This window comes from Mytilus trossulus, chromosome 6, assembly GCF_036588685.1.
Source record: "Mytilus trossulus isolate FHL-02 chromosome 6, PNRI_Mtr1.1.1.hap1, whole genome shotgun sequence".
Taxonomy (NCBI): domain Eukaryota; kingdom Metazoa; phylum Mollusca; class Bivalvia; order Mytilida; family Mytilidae; genus Mytilus; species Mytilus trossulus.
In genome coordinates, this window is record NC_086378.1 from 78438496 (window position 1) to 78464848 (window position 26353).

Below are 26353 nucleotides of genomic sequence, written 5' to 3' on the forward strand. Positions count from 1 at the left end.
TCTTCAAAAAAATGTCGACAGTCAACACCTCAGAAACAGAACAACAGATATTAAAACGTCAAATAAGATATCTGACTGGTACTTCACATTAACAAAAAGTTCAAATGCATTCATTCTTTAACCTGTTTACTTTGTTGTACCTTTAACACGAACTAGATTTCCTGGCTATACTTCAATTTCACAACTGAAAAAAGTTGTTGACAATGACATGTTGTAAATAATATGTTCTTCTTCTACTTCTATGTGGTTAATCTGCAGTCGGAAAATCCATAACGCAAATATACTGTGCGCGTGTGTCAACCAGTACACGCCAAGTTAAAAATAAGAAACTTTGTGTATTTACAGGAACAAAAACAAATAAAATTATGTGATGTTTGCAACAACTGTACAGGGTTAAAATCAGGCATCAATAGTTACGCCAGGAACTGCCACACACAGACCGGGAAGGCGACTGTTGTGGGAGCTTGGATGGCACATTCAGGTAGTTGGTTCCAGTCAACAATTGTTCTTGGGATGAAACTGTATTTATAGGCATCCGTTGAAGTGCTGACTCTGGAAAACCTGTCTCTGTGGTATTGTCGGGTTGTTACAGTTGGTCTCCTGATGTAATCTGGAATAATGACTGATGCTTCTCCATGTAGGATCTTATAAAGGAGTATGAGCCTGGCTCCTTGTCTGCGTGTTGCTAGTGTTGGCCAGCCAAGTGTCTGTAGGATGTTGGTTACAGTTCCTGGTTCCCGAGAATAGGTTGATGTTACAAATCGGGCAGCTCTTCGTTGTACCATCTCGATTTGGTTAATATGGCACTTTTTATATGGGTCCCACACTGCAGATGCATACTCAAGGTGTGGTCGGACTAATGTTTTGTATGCACTCTCTTTTATGTCTTGTGGGCACTTATTTAAGTTCCTTCTTAAAAATCCAAGTGTTCTGTTGGCTTTTGATGTTGCTTTTGTTATATGATGGTCCCAATTCATGTCCTCTGATAGTTCTAAGCCGAGGTATGGGTAGTGCTGAACAGTTTCCAGGTAGTGTCCCATCATATGGTAGTTGTGAACGACAGGGTTGCGTTTTCTGGTTACCCTAAGGATGAAACATTTTGCTGGATGGAATGTCATCTGCCAGCGTCTTGCCCATTCTACCAGTTGCGTAAGGTCTTGTTGTAGCTGCTGGCATGTATCCGAGTTTTGGACGCTTCTGTACAAAAGGGAGTCGTCAGCAAACAGTCGTAGACTGGTACATGGCGATATAGAATCGCCTATGTCGTTGATGTACAGCAGGAAACATAAGGGTCCAAGGACCATCCCCTGGGGTACACCGGAACGTACTGCTTTCATATCACTCATTTCACCATCTACACAAACTCGTTGGTTTCGTTTGGTAAGCCATGCGCTTATCCAACCAAGAACATCTCCACGGATACCGTAATAGCTCATTTTCTGCAGTAGCCGCTGGTGTGTTGACAAAATTGAAAATGTTTTAAACCACAAAGTTTCCTTTTTCTTCATATGATTCAACTTAAATAGCATGCCATGTTTACTAATATTATAACTCATTTTTTTCAACTTGAGAATTAAGGCTTACAGGTTTGAAAATACAATCTAATGATTATGAAAATCCCATTATGGCATTAGTCAGATAAATATACCCTGAAATACCGACTGTGACATTTTCCATATGTTGCATCTTTATTTTAAAAAAGTCTATATATAACAATTATTAACCAATTATTAAAAAAAAAACATAAATTAAAGGACAAAGGCATGATTGGTGACACAGACAGTGTCAGTGTATAACTGAAACAAACAAACAAACAAATATTTTATTTGCCAATCACTGCGCCCAAAATGAGCAGAATAATTACAATATAATTTTCAAACATAATGTAAAGTAAATTATAAAAAGGTCAAATGTACAATTTTTTTAAAAATACGAAAAATAAAAAATATAACATGTATAATAAAAATTGTATATAATAAAGTTAGATGTTGTAATTAATATTGATGCTTTGAGATTGAAGATTTGAAAGAGTCTACTGAAGTGCAATTTACAATGTTATCCGGTAGTTTGTTCCAGTCGGTAATAGTTCTTGGAAAATATGATTCTTTTCTGTACTGTGTTTTGCAGGATGGAATTTGGAAGCTGTTCGAATTAGAATGTCTTGTTTGTCTTTTTTGAGGAATTAATTTATTATTTTTAGGAATTGCAACCTTTTCGTGTTCAATTTTGTAGAGCATTTTTTCAGTTAGTATCCGACATGTTGACGGACGGACAACGATATAAGCCATTTGCGTTTAAAAAATGGGTAAAGTCGAACAACTCAATGATGTACGATAAGGTGGTCACAATTATTTTTCAAACTGGTTCGTGTTGTTTTTGGTCCGAGTTATCTTAGGTCCGAGCCATCTTTGGTCCGAGTTTAGCGTGTTCCATAAGATTTTTGGTTATAGGATAGATTGTGAAAAATCGCTTACGATCTTCAAAAAAATGTCAACAGTCAACACCTCAGAAACAGAACAACGGATATTAAAACGTCAAATAAGATATCTGACTGGTACTTCACATTAACAAAAAGTTCAAATGCATTCATTCTTTAACCTGTTTACTTTGTTGTACCTTTAACACGAACTAGATTTCCTGGCTATACTTCAATTTCACAACTGAAAAAAGTTGTTGACATGTTGTAAATAATATGTTGACAAAATTGAAAATGTTTTAAACCACAAAGTTTCCTTTTTCTTCATATGATTCAACTTAAATAGCATGCCATGTTTACTAATATTATAACTCATTTTTTTCAACTTGAGAATTAAGGCTTACAGGTTTGAAAATACAATCTAATGATTATGAAAATCCCATTATGGCATTAGTCAGATAAATATACCCTGAAATACCGACTGTGACATTTTCCATATGTTGCATGTTATTTTAAAAAAGTCTATATATAACAATTATTAACCAATTATTAAAAAAAAGACATAAATTAAAGGACAAAGGCATGATTGGTGACACAGACAGTGTCAGTGTATAACTGAAACAAACAAACAAACAAATATTTTATTTGCCAATCACTGCGCCCAAAATGAGCAGAATAATTACAATATAATTTTCAAACATAATGTAAAGTAAATTATAAAAAGGTTAAACAGAGTAATAATGCATGTAATATGATTGATTTTGATTTAATTGATTAATATAAATTATCAAAGTAAATGAGGTAAGCAATTTGTAATAATAAAAATATATGATATAATATGACCCATCATCTGTTACTCTGGTTCCATGATTGGACAGCAACCCTCATAATATACATTTTTATCGACCACTAAAAAATGTAATAGCATGATGTCGTCGTTTGCGTCGTCATCATCATCTCCGTTGTCAGAAGACACATTTGGTGTCTGGACAATAACTTTAGTGAATGGATCTCTATGAAATTTTTAAAAAGGTTCAATATTTCAAAAAGAAGATGGGATTGATGTTGGGGATAAAGGTCCAAACAGTTTTGGAATTAGGGTCCCAAAAAGGTCCAGAAACAAGTATTTTTCTACTTTCAGGATATAAACTTGTGTAATATTATTCCAATTGCTCTGAAATTTGTACCACAATGTTGAATACCACAGGTAGAAGGTTTAGATTGATTTTGGGGGTTATGGTCCCAAAGGTTTAGGAAAAAGTGTCTAAACAGGGAGCACAAAATAAGCATTTTTATTATAGTTTTCAAACAATAACTTGTGTTTATGTATATATGAATCTCTCTGAAATTATAACACAATTTTCCACACCATGAAGGGATAGTTAGTATTGACTTTGGGGTGTTATGGCTCAAAATGTTTTGTAATTAGGGGAGGGGGGAATTAGGATTTTGGTCAATGGACAATTGAGACAATTTAAAAGCAATGTAAGGGAGGTAACTCAAAAACATTTGACATACAATGTTGGATATGTTAGGATTTACCTCGTTTACACTACTTAAATAATGTATAAAGAAATGTCTGGTTTTGGACTAATTGCCAAAAAAGGGTGTGGTAGTAGGTTGGGTTTTTTTCCGAATTACTCAAAATCCACAAATTTTTGAAAAGTTTGAAGAAGAAATCTTCAATTGCACAATATTGCACAATAGATTTGTAAGATCTTGCCATTTGTTTTGTGTCAGAAACTCAAATTATGTCAAAAATTTGATCACAATCCAAATGTAGAGCTGTATCAAGATTGTATGTTGTGTCCAAACTTGCCCCAACTATTTAGGATTTGACCTCTGCGTTCGTACAAAGCTGAGCCCTGTGGAGCACCTAGTTGAAGTAATAAATACAACATAAGACAGAACATTTTCATGGCGTAAGTGCCTCGAAAGCTCAAAAGCAATGATGAGTACTTGAATTTCGTCATGCTAAAGAAAGATCTAATTTTAATCAGATTTGGACATGTAGTATCTAATATGTTTGTGAAATTCTGATGTAGTTTTTTTATGACTATTTTATATTTAAGTTTAATCACATTCCAACATGTCCAATTTTTGTCGAGCCTGCAACTTTTGTTGAAGAAAGCTCGACATAGGGATAGTGATCTGGCGGCAGCGGCGTTAGCTTACTTCTTAAAAGCTTTATATTTTAAAAGGTGAAAGACCTGGATGCCTCATACTTTGTATACAGATGCCTAATGTTATGAAGTTTCTGCCAGTCACATGTCCAATGTCCTTGACCTCATTTTTACGGTTCAGTGATCACTTGAAAAAAAGTTTAAGATTTTTTGTAATGTTAAATTCTCTCTTATTATAACTTATATATATAAGTAATAGGATAACTATATTTGGTATGTGCATACCTTGCAAGGTCCTCTTGTCTGTCAGACAGATTTCACTTGACCAGGACTTCATTTCATGGATCAGTGAACAAGGTTAAGTTTTGGTGGTCATGTCTATATCTTGGATACTATAAGCAATAGGTTTAGTATATTCAGTGTATGGAAGGGCTGTAAAGTGTACATGTCCAACTGGCAGGTGTTATCTGACCTTGACCTCATTTTCATGGTTCAGTGGTTATAGTTAAGTTTTTGTGTTTTGGTCTGTTTTTCTCATACTTTATGCAATAGGTCTACTATATTTGTTGTATGGAATGATTGTAAGGTGTACATGTCTAGCGGGCAGATGTCATTTGGCCTTGACCTCATTTTCATAGTTCAGCGGGTCAAAGTTAAGTTTTTATACGACCGCAAATTTTGAAAAAATTTTTGTCGTATATTGCTATCACGTTGGCGTCGTCGTCTGCGTCGTCGTCGTCGTCGTCGTCCGAATACTTTTAGTTTTTCACACTCTAACTTTAGTAAAAGTGAATATAAATCTATAAAATTTTATCACAAGGTTTATGACCACAAAAGGAAGGTTGGTATTGATTTTGGGAGTTTTGGTCCCAACATTTTAGGAATTAGGGGCCAAAAAGGGCCCAAAAAAGCATTTTCTTGGTTTTCGCACTATAACTTTAGTTTAAGTTAATAGAAATCTATGAAATTTTGACACAAGGTTAATGACCACAAAAGAAAGGTTGGGATTGATTTTGGGAGTTTTGGTTTCAACAGTTTAGGAATTAGGGGCCAAAAAAGGGCCCAAATAAGCATTATTCTTGGTTTTCACACAATAACTTTAGTTTAAGTAAATAGAAAATAATGAAATTTAAACACAATGTTTATGACCACAAAAGGAAGGTTGGTATTAATTTTGGGAGTTTAGGTCCCAACAGTTTAGGAGTTAGGGGCCAAAAAGGGACCCAAATAAGCATTTTTCTTGGTTTTTGCACCATAACTTTAGTATAAGTAAATAGAAATCTATGAAATTTAAACACAAGGTTTATGACCATAAAAGGAAGGTTGGTAATGATTTTGGGAGTTTTGGTCCCAACAGTTTAGGAATAAGGGGCCCAAAGGGTCCAAAATTAAACTTTGTTTGATTTCATCAAAATTGAATAATTGGTGTTCTTTGATATGCCGAATCTAACTGTGTATGTAGATTTTCAACTTTTGGTCCCGTTTTCAAATTGGTCTACATTAAGGTCCAAAGGGTCCAAAATTAAACTTCGTTTGATTTTGACAAAAAATTATTCGGTTGGGTTCTTTGATATGCTGAATCTAAAAATGTACTTAGATTCTTGATTATCGGCCCAGTTTTCAAGTTGGTCCAAATCGTTGACACAAGGTTTATGACCACAAAAGAAAGGTTGGGATTGATTTTGGGAGTTTTGGTTTCAACAGTTTAGGAATTAGGGGCCAAAAACATGAAAAAAGGGCCCAAATAAGCATTATTCTTGGTTTTCACACAATAACTTTAGTTTAAGTAAATAGAAAATAATGAAATTTAAACACAATGTTTATGACCACAAAAGGAAGGTTGGTATTGATTTTGGGAGTTTAGGTCCCAACAGTTTAGGAATTAGGGGCCAAAAAGGGACCCAAATAAGCATTTTTCTTGTTTTTTGCACCATAACTTTAGTATAAGTAAATAGAAATCTATGAAATTTAAACACAAGGTTTATGACCATAAAAGGAAGGTTGGTAATGATTTTGGGAGTTTTGGTCCCAACAGTTTAGGAATAAGGGGCCCAAAGGGTCCAAAATTAAACTTTGTTTGATTTCATCAAAATTGAATAATTGGTGTTCTTTGATATGCCGAATCTAACTGTGTATGTAGATTTTCAACTTTTGGTCCCGTTTTCAAATTGGTCTACATTAAGGTCCAAAGGGTCCAAAATTAAACTTCGTTTGATTTTGACAAAAAATTATTCGGTTGGGTTCTTTGATATGCTGAATCTAAAAATGTACTTAGATTCTTGATTATCGGCCCAGTTTTCAAGTTGGTCCAAAATTAAACTTTGTTTGATTTCATCAAAAATTGAATAAATGGGGTTCTTTGATATGCCAAATCTAACTGTGTATGTAGATTCCTCATTTTTGGTCTTGTTTTCAAATTGGTCTACATTAAAGTCCAAAGGGTCCAAAATTAAACTTAGTTTGATTTTAACAAAAATTGAAATCTTGAGGTTCTTTGATATGCTGAATCCAAACATGTACTTAGATTTTTGATTATGGGCCCAGTTTTCTAGTTGGTCAAAATCAGGATCTAAAATTATTATATCAAGTTTTGTGCAATAGCAAGTCTTTTCAATTGCACAGTATTGCGCAATGGCAAGAAATATCTTATTGCAAAATATTGTGAAATAGCAATTTTGTTTTTAATTAGAGTTATCTTTCTTTGTCCAGAATAGTAAGCAAGAAATATCTAATTGTAAGATTTTTTTTTATTTGGAGTTATCTTTTTTTGTCCAGAATCAACTTAAATCTTTGTTATATATACAATATACAATGTATATTCACTTTTTACTACCAACTGATAAATTAAAATAATCTTTACCATTCAGTGATAACAAGCAGTTTTTTTACATCTTAATATTTTATGATGTATTTAAATGAGTAGTAATTGTTGCAAACTCCATTAGAAATTTTAATTGAGATTAGTTTTGGAATAAGGGAAAGGGGGATGTGATTAAAAAAGTTGGGTTCAATCTTATTTGAAATTTCATAAATAAAAAGAAAATTTCTTCAAACATTTTTTTGAGAGGAATAATATTCAACAGCATAGTGAATTGCTCTAAGAGAAAACAAAAATTTTAATTTCATTAGAACACATTCATTCTGTGTCAGAAACCTATGCTGTGTCAACTATTTAATCACAATCCAAATTTAGAGCTGAATCCAGCTTGAATGTTGTGTCCATACTTGCCCCAACCGTTCAGGGTTCAACCTCTGCGGTCGTATAAAGCTACGCCCTGCGGAGCATCTGGTTGAGTTTTGGTCTTTTTTTCTAATACAATATGCCATTGGTTTACTTTATTTGGTGTATGGAAATAATTTATGATCTATATGTCAGTTGCGCAGGTTTTATTTGACCTTGATCTCATTTTCACGGTTCATTGCTCATGTTGCTCAGTATTAAGTTTTTGTGTTTTGTCAGTTTTTCTTAAACTTCAAGCAATAGGTCAACTATATTTATTGTATGGAAGAATTTTTAGCTGTACATGTTTGCCTGGCATTGTTCATCTGACCTTGACCTCATTTTCATGGTTCATTGGTCAATGTTTAGTTATCTTTTTTAAAGTTTATGTGACAGTTGTAATAAAGCTTTATGTTTAGGATTGTCAACATACATGTAATATCAATGATTAGTAAAGAAGGAGAGACATTCCAGCGTGTGCACTCTTGTTATAAATTTGTTTTCAGTCATCATGGATTAACAGGCACTTACATATATATATTACATGTATAATCCAAGTTCATATATGTATTTTTGTATTTTTTCATAGATTTGATAAATACCACTGCAGGATCATCAAAACATAGTGAAGTAGGACCAAACACATCCAGTAAACTGTTATATAAACAAGATAAAGATGATAGGCAAAGAAGACATATCAGCAATACAGGGAAACAGTCTGAAAAGGATTCCTCTAAATTTTCCTGGAAGAAAACAAACATTGATTACAATAAAGCTCAAAAGACAGCAATAACTCAACCGTGTCCATGTCAAACAGTCATTTATAGATCATCAACAAATGGTACACAAGATAACAAAGTAATAAAGGGATCTCTGACAGAATTACAGTCAAACCTGAGCTTACCGTCAACTTCTCAAAAAGCAGTAAATCATTCCAGTATTTGGTCCTCTCAAAAATTGTCATTGGGATCTCACAAATTAGACATTCAAATATCTAATAAAATCTCAAAGCCTGCTTCAATCAAAACTTCTACTGAGGAAAATAAGAAACTGAAAAATGAATTGTTAAAAAGGTCTTACTCAGTACCATTAGATATAAATTTACCAAAACAAAAGGGAACTGAAAATTTGGTGACAGATAATAGAGATACAAGCAGTTTACCTCAAAATGGATGTGTTTTACAGAGACTAAGGAAACATCCCTTTATGAATAGGTCTAAAAATCAAACATTGGTGCAGACACACCCACCAAATGAAAAAACAGAAATAGCATCAACTAGATTGTGCAGTGACAGTATAAGTGATTTGAAAACTTCAGAAACTAAGTTGAGTGATATCACTGGAAGTCATTTTGTGAAACCAAATCTTCAATATTCTAAGTCTTATCAAGGTAGTGTTGATACAGTGAAAAGTACAGATGAATCAAAAGAAATTGGCAAATCTAAGAAGTCTGCGGCAGTAAGTCAAATACCTGATGGAAAACAAACAAGAACAAAATCAAGTAGTTCTGAAATTTCTCCTTCAAAGAAAGAGATGTTACAGGAATTAAATAGAAAGCTATCTGAAACATCAGATAAAATTTCAGCATTGAAAAGACAGTTATCATTCAAATCAAATGTAAGCAATCCTCAAAAAATTACAAATACCAAAAGGCTTGATATAGTTGTCAAAAATGGAGTAAAAACTGAAGTTAGCAAGGATCTCACAAAAAACACATCTGTCACTATTCAAAATCAGCAGAAAAATTCTGTTAACACAAACCCTACAAATAAAATCATACATGATTTGTCAGGGTTAAATCCAGATTCTGTTTGTAGGAAAAGTGAATTGATAGATGCTGATAGATTTACCCAAAAGTCAAGGTATTCATTGCAGAAAAGTGTGCCTATAGAAACTCCAGTAACTTGTAATCCTTTGCCGTCAAAAACTGGTGGCAGAGAGTCTTTTGTGGAAAACATAAAGACTTCAAAAGTGCCTTTTAATTCAAAATATAAACTTAGGAAAAATGTGTCTGAAATTGCACCTTCCATTACGCCAAAACATAATAGGGTATTCATTGATTCAGAATACAGCTCAGGGAATGTTTTATCAGAGTTTTCCAGCTCAAGGAATGTTTTATCAGAGTCTTCCAGCTCAAGGAATGTTTTATCAGAGTCTTCCAGCTCAAGGAATGTTTTATTGATGTCAACCAGGTCTCAAACAACAAATGTGATAAAATCTAAATACAAACTTCAAAAAGTTTGTTCTTCAATATCTTCTAGCAATGAATTATCATCACCACACTGCAGTCAACCGTCAACGGGAGGAAATCAAAATCCTGTAGTTTTTAATTCAAAATTCAAATTAAGAAAACAAAATTCACAAGGAGAAACAATAATTCATACTTTAACGAATAGCAACACACAAGTTGCATCCAACATCATAAAGTCCAAGTACAAATTGAGAAAGATTGGTCAAAATACCAGTCCAATACTGAAATTAACAGCAAATAAAAAGAAACCAGTTTTCAAGTCTCAATTTATATTTAATGACATGTCCACTTGCACAAGTACTGTTGGAGTTGAAAGAAGTCAAGGGTATTCTGGATGGTATCATAAATCTTCAGGAAATTCATGGCGTCAAACAAGGAACAGGTTTTATGGATCCAGTTCACACAGAAGAAAGAAATTTCCAAGCAGGATTAGTTACCATGGGAATGGTTACCATGGCATTAGCAGGAGTAAATCTAAATATAACTACAATAATCAATGGATCCATTCTAAACCAAATAAGGGAAGGAACTGGACATCCAAATACAGATTGGGTAAGAACAAAATACATGGTAATCAGTTTAAATAAATAATTACTGTGAGTGAATGAGTGAGTAAGTCCCATATTTTTTTTTTAAATATAAACAAGATAAAGGTCAACCTTGGCACCATAATAAAACCTTATATTTGCATTTAAGTTCAAAATGCATAATAAGTACTACTATAGCTAGCAGATGGTGACCTGACAAGACAGTTGTTCATTTAATAGAGGGGACCTAATAGATGTAATAAGCATGTTATTGTTTGACTATAAAATCTATGGAAGAAATAAATATCACAGATGTTTTTATGGACTGCATGTATCATGTATATATGCACACATATCCTATTGTGACAACAAAATGTAACACAAAATGGTTTGTATATAAGTCATGACAACTTGTTATTATCACCTAGAAATAGAGCAGTTGAGGAGAAAACATGATTATAGCTACAATATTCATGATATTCTTTGAAAGTGGAAAGAATCTTTTACATAGGATATAAATTTCCTAAAATATTACAGGTAAAATGATGAAAATTCTCACACCTTTTAACAACAATTACATTTATATTTTTCAGACAGAAATATGTACAAGTACAGTCGTCAAGGAAATACAGCAAAAAGTCCATTATTGATAAATAAAAGATATGTGCTGAAACGGCTTCAAAGGACAACAAAAAGTCCTACAAATTACAAGAAAGTGTAGGTTTATTTGATTACTGTTATAATTTCTATTTTTCTATTAGCTTTTGACATAAATCTATTTGTTTTTATCTGCATTCCCAAAATAACTTGGGTTGAAAACTTTGTCACAGTTTTCTTGTCCTCTATAGAAGGAATGATTTTATATATGATCAGGAGCTTGATAAAAAATTGAATTGTAGCTTGTAAGCAGATTTTACATCAGCTGTGCAGACACTTCCTGTTTGTCGATAGTTTAATTTTTCAACATTCACCATACAGCATTTGACAATGAGAAACCCCATATTGTATAGTTATTTAAATATAAGATGGCAGACATTTTGAAATATCTATGTTATATAATTCTGAGTGAAATATGCCATAAAGTGTAAATCTGGTTTTAAATATGAACATTTAAAAATTCACCAGCTCAAATGTATTTAATATCTGTCTTAAGTAACTATTGGTACAAACAGATAGAAGATTTTAAAATGAAATTGACAAAGCAGTAAATCTTTTTTTTCCTTTCAGACATACTATCCAGAGCAGTAAAGATAACAACAAAATGGTTGTTATAAATGGAATGTTATATAAATCTAGTGGACATAGTCTGGTGAAGACAAATCAACAAAAGCCAAACAATAATCAAATTGTTGTTAAAAGTATGTAATATAAACAACACCTCTTCTGTTAAAATGATCTAACCATTAACAAAAGAAAAAAAATGGTTTGTCTTAAAAAAAGCATTCAAATATAATATGAGTTAAATAAGTTATCAATTTGTCTTTTAAATTCATAACTTGACTCAATAGAGAATGGATGATACATTTGAATGTTTGTGTGGAAGTGTTTCATAAAGAATTGGGAAAAAAAATATGTGGAAAAGCATCTGTAGAATTTTAGCTCTTTTGTGTTAGCCTGAATAGTTATCAATTTTCCGGAAAAATTATCTTGACTGATCAGAAAAAAACAAAAACATAGGGCATTGAAGTTGAACACAATATTCTGTACATCCTATGCATGAATATTCAAGAATTTATCAGTGAATTAAATACACAGATATTCCATTACAAAATGATGTGAATGTGAATAACCATATTTGTCAAGAAAATTACAGGAATTGTGTAAAAAAAAATGCAAGATGCAAAGATCTAGTATCTGTACTTAAAAAATCAATGAAGTCATTGTTAGAGAAATGATAAAAATTGGAGTTTTCTTCCTTTTCCGTAATGGTATTAAATTTAACCTGTAATGCCTTCTAATAATTAAAACAATGCAATGTTATGTTTAAAGTTCCCAAGGCCCAATAAGCTATACCATCCAGTGCTTACAGACTCTTTTGATTTTTAATATTATGTTGTTATTTTTAGAAATGAATACCTCAGCAATGAAGATAGTGAAAGTCAGAGGAATCAAATTCCAGATGGATACTTCAGGGAAAACCTTAAAAAGGATGGATTCAAGTCCTGTTAAATCTGGTATAATTAATGACACAATTGTATCTGAATATTTTAATCAAAAGACCACACCAAGCATAAAAACGAAAATCGTCGGAGAAAAAAAACACTTAACAAAGACAACAATGAACAATACACATGACATATGGTCAAGATAGCTCAACATGGTACATGCACACAATGTAGCTTGGTTAAATCAGTTTTGAGTGCTCACAAACTGCCTCCTTTGCCTATTAAGGCAATATTTAGTAAAAGTTAAAAACACAATTGAAATGAAATTTTGTACAGTCTAGATACCAAGACAATGACCACTTCTTTAATCAAGAAATCAGTAGATGGCACTGGATTATGAAAGTAGGTTTAAAACTTACATATACACACTACTTTAAGAAGCTAGCTTATAAAACCACAGAAAGAAATCTAGGCCCATATCCAGACAAAATATATAGGCTGATAAAATATCTAGACTTAAATTCCAAAAATATCTTTGCTTAATTAAGATAACTTATTTTACAGATAATCAAATCTCAAGACAAGCTTTCAAATCTTCTGTGAACAGAATTGATATAGGTGGAATGACTTATATACAGACGAAACCTGGAACATTGGAACAAGTTGGCTCTAACAAAGCCAAAGCAATTGCTAGGTAAATTGTCAGATCGTGCATAGCCTGCTTTATAACAATAAAATTGAGAATGGAAATGGGGAATGTGTCAAAGAGACAATAAACATAGCAAAAAGTTCTGATTTTCAACAAAGGAACAGGATTAGAGGGAGTTTGACTATTGCTCCAGTCATTCACAAATTTGTTTCATATCTAACAAAATATGATGAATAGTGTCAGTTACTTGCTAAGCTATATTTGTACTATGCACTGTTCATATCATCTTGCAGCTACATAATTATGTTGAATGCAAGTACTGGAGACCTCTAAATGAAAAAGTTGTTATGTTACTTTTGTTCTTGGGTAATCATGCTACAGATTACATAATACACTTGTGTATATTATATTGTTTCTTGTATATAGAAGCGTTGTTAGCTATGCAATAATTTCAGAGACTATATTTTAATCTAGATATCTTTTGTAGCCGAATGAAACACAGAAGTATTCTCACTGCTACAGCAAAGTATAAGAAGGACAATACAAAGAAGAAAGTAGCCAAGAAATACTGCATGTTCTTCAACAGATTTGGAAAGTGTGAAAGGGGAAGTAACTGTCCATATGTACATGATCCAGACAGAGTAGCTGTGTGCACAAGGTCGGTTTTAAAATAAGGGGAGACAACTGCTTACATGGTCAATGTAGGGTGGCGTGTATGCTGAGTTAGTATTAAGGGAAAATGTTGGTCCACACATACATGATCAAAACACAGTGGCTTTGTTTTTGAATAAGTACAAAAAGGAGATCATAAAGGGGATTCAAGCAAGTGTGATTGTGTATTTAATGAAGTATAAAGGGGAGATAATCATCCAAACATACATACATGATCCACAGATTTTACAAAGTGATTGTGTTGGTATAAGGTATTGTATGAAAGAGACACAACTACTCATACATGATACATCATTGTGGAATAGAAAAACACACTAATAAATTGAATACAGATGTTATAGTTAAAAGTAATTATAGTTATTTGTCCTGTGTTATTAGGGTATAAATAACAGTCAATTTATATTTTTTCTATATTTAGATTCTTAAGAGGAACCTGTAAAGTTGATGATTGTCTGTTTTCTCATAAAGTGGCCAAGGAGAAGATGCCAACATGTTCTTATTTTCTGCGAGGAGTTTGTAACCGTGACGACTGTCCATATCTACATGTAAATGTCAGTAAAACAGCTAAAGTTTGCCAAGATTTTATCAAAGGATTTTGTCAGTTGGGAGAAAAGGTAAGATGAAAACCTGGCTTTATATATACTCAAGTAAATACAGTTTTGCAACAAGTTTTTGTAATATCATATTTTAAAAAACAACTTTATTTCTAAACATAACTTTAAATAAGTGATTGTCAAATGCTTCTGATTCAACCCCAAAAATCATTAAAAATTTATTACTCAACTTTGTAACTTTTGATTTATTTAAAGTATTTGAATTAAAATATATGATGCCAAACTTTTTTTACAGCATATAATAGAAAAAATAACAATCTATCTATGTGTTCTTTATGCTAGATCAAATTCTTTATCATTATAGTGTAAAAAGAGACACATAACAACTTGTCCATCTTATTCAAAAACTGGTGTTTGTTCAGAAGTAAAGCCATGTAAATTAAAACATATCAAGAGGAAGCAAAGAAAAGTATCATTGGATGGTAAAGAAACTAGGTAAGTCATTGGAGCTAAATTACCACATTGTATCAGGATTTCATTTTCCCTACATTTGTGTCAAAAGTAAACACTCAGGAAATTCTTACAATTTACTTTTATTCATTTATTTCTTATACTGATATTGTGAGGATTTTTTTTTCAGTAAGGTTTGTCTGGACAAAGTATTGTTAGGGACAACAGAATAAAGATTAAAATTTGAGATAATGGTTGGCTTGGAAAATTTACCCAAGAGGACATTACTTTTAACTTTTAAAGTTGATTTTAAATCTCTCCAATTACTGGAATAATAATAAAAAAAGATTTACATTTTTAATTTTTTGGAATATAATGGAAAATAAAGGATATGATATGGACCATAATTTGCTATTGGGCTCGTTTCCTATAACTATAGAAAAGTGATAAAATTGTGAATTACTGTAAGAAAAGTTGTAACTACATCTAAAGATGCCATTATTTTTATCAACATACAAGTGTATGCTACTCTTCCCTAGAAAAAAAATTGAAAATAACAATTTTCAAAGATTATACAACCGTATTTTTGTGTCGTTTCTCGCGTTACTTTTTCGCTTCCGAAGTGCATAATGCTGACTGTTTTATAGATAATCGTCACTAGCAAATTCGCAACTTTTGCTTTCAAATAATAAAGAACATCGACCAATAAGAATAGTGAGAAGAAAATGCCGAGAACTATAAGTATTTCTGTAGCAGGTGTAAGAACACTGTCATTATTTTGGTTTCCCATTTCGTAATGCACATTTTAGATGGTTTAATCTGCTTTGTTGTAAAAGAATTCTTTGCAACAATATGCAAATATGAACTCTCGCGAGATGTTCAAACAGGTAAATCAGAGATGATTTACATTCTTGTTTTGTTCTTCGTAATATTTAAGTTTGAAAATGACGTTATCATTATGGGTTACATTTCACACGAAACAGAAGTCCAATTATTTATTAAAATTGTTTTTGTCGTTAAGTTCTAATCATTTCCGGTCATACGTGAAACATGTGACTAACATGTGATCACGCCCTTACAGCTGGATATACAGAATACTTGGTCTAAACATTGTTTTTGTTTCCAACGGGATGTAAGCAAACATAATCTGTAGACTCGTTTCGTCTTGTTTAAAAAAGGAAAATACAATTTTCAAAGAGATTGCGCCGGGGGTCTATTATTTTTCCTATGTGCATAATGTTACATACGATCTTGTGTGAAAATAAATGCCCAATGACTTGACAAAATCGATTGCAGATTTGACCGACGTTTTAACACACTTCATTTCCCAATAACGATGTAAAGGGTCCTTGGAAAATTCAATCGAAATTACGTCTCTTATCATGGTGTCAATGTTCGTTGGATTGATTTAGCTTAGCAGTAAATATTACTGGATATTTTAGGTGAATAAAGATAATTTAATAAAAGAATACATGTTAATATACGTTACACTTGGAATGTACAAAGTTGGTATCTTTGTCACAATTTTTAATTATTTTTTTGGAAAATGACGCAGTCATTGTTCCATTACTGCCGACCTGAACTTTATTACATTTCTCTGCCTACCGCGCTTGGTTTCGTATTTACTATTTTCCATACAAACTGGAATCTGCTTGTGTTATCATTATGCATGATCATTGTGTAGTAATCAGCCAGGAACCAGTTTACACTCGGTTTCATATTTACTATTTTACAAACTAACTGGTTTCTGCTTGTATTCCACTACACTCGAACAAAGTGTTGTAGTTTGACGGGAACCAGTTTAGAATTTGTAAACTACAAAACGTAATCAGTTGTTGTTCATTCTGTTTTGGTGTTTCATACCGACTTATATGGTTTGAATAAGCTTAAGACCCTTCAAACATTAATGTGATAGGTATATTAAAGACTGTTTTACAAAAAGATTGAACTGTTTTACTTTCAAAGTCGTACTATAGTGATATCTGTCATGTACGGATTTCCACTCTCACCGGTTATTTTCTTCTTTTACACGTGCTTTTGAAACTTCCTGTTTAAACATCGCAAGTTTTAAAATTGTTTTTTAAGTGAATTAAACTTATTTTAACAATCATGAATCGTTCTAGAATCATTTTAAAGCAGTTTCTTCTTCTCTTTGATGATGGAAAATAGGTTTTCTCAAGAAAATACCGCAAACGATTGCAGAGGAATTGAAACATACAAGTCAAGTCGGCACCTGGTTAAATTGGCATCTAGTCAAATCGGCACCTATTTGACGTCCATTTGGCATCCAATAATATTTGTTATAATATTTTCTATTCAATTAATTAATGACTGTTACCAAGTACAAAGTGAATATGTTGTTGTGTATATAGGTAAACAACGAAACAAAAGTGAATATGTTGTTGTGTATATAGATAAACAACGAAGCCCTTACCAATGCTGTTGTTTAACTATCAGACAATTATTAAAATAAAATGGAAAACTATGAGTCTCTTTCAATAAATCAAACTTTCATGCCAAATAATTAGCAAATTTAAGGTGTTTTTTATCAGTAAAGTTTAAACAGCATTAAACCAACAATCCTGTATAATGCTCAACTGGTTAAAATAATGCAGAAAAATATCCAATATCTCATGTATTAGTCCAAATAATTATGACGTCTGGCAAGGCTATTTTTTTTCTTTCTGGGACGCCTTCCAAAAACGTTCGTAGGAAGGCGTCCCAGAAAAAAATTAACATAGCCTTGCGGTCATTGGAAGGTGTTCCAGAATAAAATTAAAAAAGCCTTGCCAGACGTAATAATTATTTGGACTACTCATATATATACTTCATTAAAAATACACAAAAAAAGTCATTTAGTTGAGAAAAATAAATATATACAAAATGTACATGAACACCCAAAAATGTGAAAGTTAGTATTTAACTCTTTTTGCTTAAATACTGAAAAAAATTCTGGCAACCCCTTTCTTATTTTTACTCTTTTTGCTTAAAATACTGTTAAAAATATATATTTAACATGGGTGACGAATTGACTATATCAGGTGTCGATTTTAACCAGGTCCTGATTTGTCCAGGTGCCAATTTAACTAGGTGCTGGTTTGACTAGAATTCTTTGACAAATGTTTGAAATTATCTGAGTTTCATTAGACCTTTGAAAACAGTAACAAAAAGACTATTTACTTAATATTTTGTGGGAGAAGGGGGTTAAGACTATGTGGTATCAGGTCTGTTTGCGCCCAATACATTTTCGCACCCTACATGCTCGCACATTCACACCCAAGGTCCGTTCGCACTCTACTCATTCACGCCCAATTTTAATTCAAATTCAAGTTGAATAATTGGAAAATCATGGTTGTTGTTTTAAATTGCTTTGGTGTAAATACTGAATGTATTTATAGCTTGGTATGAGTAAATCAAAGAGCTGAAAGCTCTGAGGAAAAATGACGCCACTGTCTCTAATATTGGGATATTTTTTATGCAAGTCTTGATTTTCACATACCGTAATTAATTTAACAATGCAACATGTCTTGTAAGCATATAATTGATATTCGTATATATGTGTGTGTGTGAAGTGACTGTTTTTTTTAAGACAAATGAATAGGTCAAGACTACCTGAATTGTACAAATAAATACCGTAGAAAGGCTTGTATATTTCTCACTGGTACATTATTATAAGTCCCTTCTCTCAGAAAATTTTAATTAATTTTAAATAATCTTTTTGTTACTGTTATCAAAGGTCTAATGAAACTCAGGTAATTTAAAAAAATTATAGTCAAACCGGCACCTGGTTAAATTGGCACCTGGTCAAATCGACACCCTATATAGTCAATTTGTCACCCATGTTTAATAAATATATATTTTTAACAGTATTTTAAGCAAAAAGAGTAAAAATAAGAAAGGGGTTGCCAGATTTGTTTTTAGTATTTAAGCAAAAAGAGTTAAGTACCTAAGGTAAGGATTGTCTGAAAATATTTACTTTCACATTTTTGGGGGTTCATGTACATTTTGTATATATTTATTTTTCTCAACTAAATGTGTATGTTCCAGACCGTATGAGTATTTGGACCGTACGCGTGCAGTCTGGACCGTATGCGTACTTTTTCAAAATTATCTGATTAATATCATTAAGAAGTTGCTTAAGTTTATAAGTTACAAATGCATGTAAAGTTCATTTACAGCTCAACATAACTAAACTCTCAAATTAATATGTAAAAGTTCCAAGAGTAATTGGAATAAAAACTTAATTTTTTAACTAACACAAAAAATCACACTTATTAAATCTGTTCATCATGTTAATATCTTGTATTTAGCTTGTCGATCAGTAATACATTAATTGAATTATGATCATAGAAATTTACATTATCGGAAGTTAACATGATGTGGAACTACAATTTTAGAATATTAGAAACTTTATGAAATAATGCAAATGCAAAGGAATAACATGAATGAACTGCAAACTTGTAAATGTAAATAATTTATCATTAATTGTGGTAGTAAGAGTCACCATGGGAGAGAGTACCAAAATAGGATTCAGATATTCAATTAAACAAATATTTAAATTCAATGTTCAATTATTCATTTAATCCATCTAAAAGTAATTGTAATGATAAAAATTTATAAAAACTAAAAAATAATAAATGGTTAGCTCATACTGGACCATACATGTTTACTCATACGGTCCGACCATACAGGTATTGTCAGACTGTACGAGTATATGTATACCGTCCGGAACATACAGTCCAAATACTCATGGTCTGGAACATGTATTTTTAATTATATATATGAGGTATATTTAGGAATTAAAGGTATTGAATATTCATTTTTTATGCATTTTTTAACCAGTTGAGATGATTTTACAGGATTGTTGGTTTGATGTTGTTTAAACTTTCCTGAAAAAAACACCTAAAATTAGCTATTATTTGGCATGAAAGTTAGATTTATTGAAAGTGACTCATAGTTTTCCATGTTATTTTTCTAATTGTTTCATTGTTAAGTAACAGCTTGGGTAAGGGCTTCGTTGTTTACCTTTATACACAACAACTTATCAACTATGTACTTTGTAAAAGTTATAAGTTGATTGAATAGAAAATATTATAACAAATATTATTGGATGCCAAATTGACTTCAAATAGGTGCCGATTTGACTATATGCCGATTTAACCAGGTGCCGATTTGAGTTGAACATTTCAAATCCTCTGCGATCGTTTGCGGTATTTTCTTGAGAAACCCTGTTTTCGATCATCAAACAGAAGTAGAAACTGTTTTAAAATGATTCTAGAATGCTTCATGATTGTTGAAATAAGTTAAAATCACTTAAAAAACAATTTTGAAACTTTGCGATGTTTTGAAAGGAAGTTTAAAACGCACGTGTAAAAGAAGAAATTAACTGGTGAAAGTCGAAATCCGTACATGACAGATATCACTATAATACGATTTTGAAAATAAAAAAGTTCCATCCTTTTGTAAAACAGTCTTTAATATACCTTTCACATTAAAGTTTGAAGGGTCTATATTTATACAAACCAATTTTAAGTCGGTATGAAACATCAAAACGGAATGAACAATAACCGATTACGTTTTTTAGTTTACAAATTCTAAATGCATTGAAAAGAAAGGAGAAATTTGAAATGAAAGGTTTAGTTTTTATATTTATCACTTTTAATTTGATATTAAATAGAAATAACTTATTAATATGGACGAGTTAAAATAATTAGTTTGAAAAATCATGAGAGCGCCCTCTACAATATCAATAACAAAGATGGCGGAATGTAAACAAACAACCTCGCCGCGAATATTGAACTTGTTCTCTTATTTCTTGCTAATTGTACTATTTAGTGCGCATCCCCACTGGAAGGTCCAATTGTTGAGAATAAAAGCGCGGACTATACAAGACTTCCTATGGACAGGTCAACATTTTTGTTGTACTAAATAAAATAAAGTATGTAAACTGGTTACCGTCCGACTAACACACTTTGTTCTAGTGTAGCGGAATACAAGCAGATACCAGTTTAATTTGTAAAATAGTAAATATGAAACCAAGTGCGGTAGGCAGAGTCAATAATCGACTTCCTGTTGTTCTGGTCAATAGTAATGGAAGAATGCCGCTGACGCGTCATTTTCCAAAAATTGAAGATATTAAAGGAAAAACACAAAAGATAATTGTTTTTAACAGCTTGGTCCCTTTGATCTGAAACAACGAAACAATAAATCATAGAAACCAAAATATAGCAATCCACTAATATAGCAAAAAATGATAAAATTTATTCAACACACAGAAAAAAACATAGTCAGAATCTCACTTCATTTTGAAACAAGTCAATGAAACAAAGTTATAGCAATACACTTACCAAAACATGATTAAGAGTTATTCAACACAAAATAAAACGTTGACAAAATACCACTTTATTTAGAAAGGATTATTATTATTTTTAACAATATGCTATCCAAAACATGATTAAGATTTATTCAACACAAAAAAAAAATGCTGTCTCACTTTATTTTGAGACACTGACAACAATTATACTTATAAGAAAGCACTTGCTTACAGAGTTATTAAACACAAAACCATAAGATTGGGTGCGAACATGTAGGGTGTGAAAGTGAAAGGGGGTTAACATGAGTGGGCGCAAACGTGAATGGAAGCGAACGGACCCGAATTCAGACTATGTACCAGTGAGAAATATACAAGCCTTTCTATGGTATTTATTTGTTCAATTCAGGTAGTCTTGACCTATTCATTTGTCTTAAAAAAACCAGCCAGTTGTCACCTTCACACACACACACATATATGAATAGCAATTATATGCTTAAGATACATGTTGCATTGTTAAACTAATTACAGTATGTGAAAATCAAGACTTGCATAAAAACTATCCCAATATTAGAAACAGTGGCGTCATTTTTCTTCAGAGCTTTCAGCTCTTTGATTTTATTCATGTTCTGCAAACACTTATCAGAAACGCAATAAACTTGTCAAAGGAAAAGTAAACTTTTACCATGCATGACTTGAAAGAAAGTACTTTATTGATTTTAGCCCACTAAAGTAGGTTAAAATGTGGAAACCATGTAGATGGTGTACAGGTCACAAATAGCACATGGTGCCTATTTTAAAGATTCTAATTCCAGGTTAAAAGTTTTTTTCTTTACTGGATTTAAAGAATTTTACATTACCAATGATTTGGAATAAATTGTATATAACTGGAATTTCAAAACCAAATATAAATACATTGTTTTGGCTAAAACATCGGGAAAGATCCGTTTGCGCCAAAAATACGTCCTTTTGCGCCACAACTTTTTTTCTCCAAGGCTACGTTTGCGCCACCTGTTTTAAAAATTACATGGTATCATTTGCGCCAAAAATAAAATATACGATTGCGCCAATTTAAAGAAAAACGACTTCTATTTTCTTGTCTTTTGACATATCCCGTATTAAATCTTCAGCAAAGCAATCACCTACTTCATCTGGGTTCAGAAAAGCTAATAAAAAAATATGGTGTAACCACTTGCTAACATCACTGCCAACTTTTTTTATACTCTTTTGCTAGCCCAAGATTTTGTATTTTCCGACCCCATGTCGGGCCACGGTGAAAACGACATGCCTCAACTGATAATAATTTCTGGGGGAAACTCTTAAACGACAACGTGCATTCTCTCCTCAAAATTTACATGCATAGATGTAAAATTCATTTGACGATTAAATCTTTCACAACATTCCTTAGGCAAAGAAACACTTTTCTATAACAGTCTCCTGATTTGGAAGACAAAAGGCAATATTAAAGTGGAATTTAATGTCCATTCCTGAATCCATGTATTGTATACAATTGCTGAAAGTCACCTTCCACCAACAACATAAAAAAATATTTAATGAATAAAAATTTATAAGACAAAAATTATACTAAATGTATATATAAGTACGATCAATATGTGTTTAGGTAAATTGGCGCAAATGAGTTCCGAAAACTGGCGCAATTGATACATTTGAGAGAAAAAATATTGGCGCAAATGATACCCCTGAAAAACAGTAATTGGCGCAAAAGGAGTGCTGCCAAAACATCAAGATACAACGATTATGGTATCCTGTATCAATGAAGAAAATATGCAAATTCCTGAATAAATTGTACTTATTGTTTTCAAAACAAGCACATATTTAGGAGTTTTTATAATACTGTTACATTTAAGATGGATTTTAAGAAAAAGTATACTGTTCAGATCATTTTAAGCAGATTTTGCAATAAAATAAAACTAAAAAAAGGCTTTCGGTTTCTTATGGTTTCCTGTCGCGTTTAAAAAAAACTTTAATTTAACATTGAAAATAGATTTTAAATATTAACATGAAGCAAGTAACACTAGTAATGGTGTTCATTTATGTCTTTTGAAATATATTGTGCAAAATAAAGAAAATAAAGATTGGTTTCCTGTTTTGTTTCCTGTCACGTAAACAGTGAATCAAAATGTATTAATTTTTTCTTGAAAAACTCAATTGTTCCATTAATACTATTCTAACATCAACACAACCCACAGAATAAAAGTTGAAATTTAGGAACTTATAAAAAAGGATACAAAAAGAAACCAAAGGCCGAATACCAAATTATGGTCCATATATCAATTCATGATACAAAATCAATATGTGCACATGAAATAGAAATAAAAAAAATAAACATTTCTGTTGCTGTTCTTCTTTTTAAAGTTGCAGTGAGGCTTTAGATATTAACCAAAAACACATCTCAGTGCAATTTCAAAATGACCCCTAGTGCAAATCTGAGCAGCATTCTTTGCAAGATTTCAATCATACTACACCTATCTGGAACTGCAGATAATACATAACCTTTCACCTTTATTTTAGAGAAAAGGATAAACCACAAAAGTTACAATTGAAAAGACAATATGAGGAAGGGGTTACAGAACAGTCTGATATTCCATTCAAACAAAGGAAGTTACCAGCTTTCATTTCAATATTATCTGAAAACAAGGAAAAGTCGGATGATGCTAAAAAGAATGAAATTGCAGGCAAGTATTTTTCCATTAGGCTTTTACAAGAGTTATCTTACTTTGTAAAATTTATTATATTTGAAAGTAAATAAACTACAGAAATTCCTTGCAAAAAAGAATCTTTAGTAGAAGACATAGTTTGGCACTATCTTTTCTACATCTCCTATAAATAAAATTTTGGATTTCTTGTTTTTCCATAAACAAGCAGGCATTTTTACATCATAAAAAATAGATATAATGGATCTTCTTACATTGTCTTAGCTACACATTCTCAGAATCTACCTAACAGATATGAATTAAATATATTTTTAACAGGAGCATAGTATTGCATCACCTTTAAAAGGTTTTTGATGAATATTGATGGTTTAGTTTCATCCTCTGTTCTTTTTTTACAACAATTCATTCTTCTGTGAGGGTACCTTCTGTGGGGTTACCTTCATGACGAATAACGGTAAAAAATCTTGCCAAATGATGTTAACAGTAATGCTTGGTACATGGCAATGAAATGTACACTTTCTTTAGACAATAAAAAAAATCAACTGGTCTTGCCGAATCATGTTGAATCTAAAGATATTATTATTTGAGACATTTGACGAATGATGATAAGGATATTATGACAAATCATGGTTTAATTTTTTAATTGTTTTGATGCTAACGGCAGATGATAATGACCGTTTGATGCCTGAGGGTAAAGAGCATAACTACCCTCTTCTGTGTGCACAATGTTTCACCAAATCACTGTGCTGTGGATTCATTCACTTTCTTTCATGCCTTTTCATTCAAGCAGAAGAGGTCATATGATGACCAAGCTATATGAGTAATATAAGTGTAGTGACACCAAAAAGACAGCAACCTAACAACATAAGGTATTCTAAACTAACATCTAAAGGTAACAATACAGCTGTCATTGATTGATTGTTGCTTGCTTAGCATTCTTTATCAACATGAATGGATGCTAACCTGTAAACCCAATGTACCCAAATATCTGACACCAAAAGCAAATACATGAAGATCAATTTCTTTTACTAATGTTTTTTTTTTTAATTTATGTTATCATGTCCTACAAATGCATTCTCTAACTTTTAACTTCTTTATAGTTTCAGTCATAAAAATCAGACCACATCTTGGTTGAACAGGTAACTATGACAATGTAATCAGCAAAGTTTGTTTACTTTCTCAATACTTTGATATTTACTTCTTAAATGACTTATTAGTTGAACTAATAATGTGAGTATGCAATAATGTTTTCTATATTTTTTCTGTTAAAGAACAAGGTTAAAATGAATGCAATATACTATTTGAAAACCAAATTATATGAAATTTTCAAAGATGTTTTAAGTAAATAGTACAAATCTTTTAAAAAGCATGTTTGGTTGTTTTAATGAATTTTATAGTTAGAAGTTGCATTAGTTAATTTTAAATTGAATTATGAGCATTACAAATATAATACCTTACAGGTGTAATCACCTTTAAATAAGAAAGGAATTTATTATTAGTTTTCACATAAAAAAAAATCAATGATGATTCTTAGATATTGGCTTCTCTGTATTTCATATTGAAATATTTTGATTTTTAGCATTATAGTGATAAAAAAATGAACTGTCAGATAGCAGATACACTGTATTATCATATATTCAATTTTGTTTTCTTATGATTTAGACCTTTTAACGATAACAGAACTTCAGGACTACCTTCATAATCAAAAGTAGATATATTTGTTTGTTTCAGGTGAAAGTGCAATCGAAAGGGTAAACCACCTTCAAATAATTTAAGTTATAAATCATTTGAATGTGAAGATTTTATTTTCAGAACTTTTTTTCTGTATGTTATACATATTTTATTTTGTTAAATATTTATAAGATTTTAATAAAGAAATAAATCTTATTATGTTTTTGGTGTCTTCATTTAATATAAAAGTAAGGTGATTTGGTATGATTGCCTTTATATTAGACAACTACCCAGTGGGATTTCCAGTGACACTAGAACAATAGAAAAGTCACTCTTCTTATGAAAGAGATAGAAAAGGTCTAAAAACAGGAGAGACAATTTACGCATAAAACCCGATATGCATAGGGATGAATATCTCTTAAAACACAAAACCATTATATAACTTTTATACAACCACTATAAATAAAGTATATGTTAAAGCTAAATTTGTTAATTTATGATTTTTTAATTGCCAAACATGCTGTTAATTGAACCACCTCTTGTTCAACATTGGGGTGTGTAAAAAACTGCCAGATTTGACTGCATATTTTTCTTTTTTTTTGAAAAAAAATATATATCAAACCTTAATAATGTAGCTTATACACATTATCACTATTTGGGTATCTGTCTCGCTTGATGAAGGAATGTGCCCCCTTGAACTATTGATGTCATGCAATAATCACTTTTTCAT

The 26353-nt window shown here is 31.6% G+C and overlaps 1 protein-coding gene across 3 annotated transcripts; it reads left to right on the forward strand.

Annotated features, from left to right (window-relative positions):
• On the forward strand, positions 1-25839 carry LOC134721926 (uncharacterized). 3 transcript variants are annotated; one of them, XM_063585232.1, is made up of 12 exons: positions 1-78; positions 8349-10563; positions 11126-11254; positions 11765-11895; positions 12604-12711; positions 13207-13336; positions 13779-13949; positions 14382-14577; positions 14882-15012; positions 23810-23973; positions 25053-25091; positions 25684-25839. In XM_063585232.1, exons 1-11 carry the CDS (start codon positions 12-14, stop codon positions 25085-25087), a joined length of 3477 nt encoding a protein of 1158 aa, XP_063441302.1. In that variant the 5' UTR covers positions 1-11; the 3' UTR covers positions 25088-25091; positions 25684-25839. The 3 variants fall into 3 exon arrangements, with proteins under 3 accessions (XP_063441302.1, XP_063441304.1, XP_063441303.1); XM_063585234.1 differs by having other exon boundaries at positions 8349-10562; positions 11131-11254; XM_063585233.1 differs by lacking the exon at positions 1-78 and adding an exon at positions 2457-2554.
• Positions 25840-26353: the final 514 nt, after the last annotated feature.

Bases quoted from the DNA above. Each gene is read 5' to 3' on its own strand.
- LOC134721926 (XM_063585232.1), top strand. From the start codon at position 12: ATGTCGACAGTCAACACCTCAGAAACAGAACAACAGATATTAAAACGT. The intron at 79-8,348 runs GTACTTCACATT...ATTTTTTCATAG, and splicing joins TCAAATAAGATATCTGACTG to ATTTGATAAATACCACTGCA. The intron at 15,013-23,809 runs GTAAGTCATTGG...CCTTTATTTTAG, and splicing joins TTGGATGGTAAAGAAACTAG to AGAAAAGGATAAACCACAAA.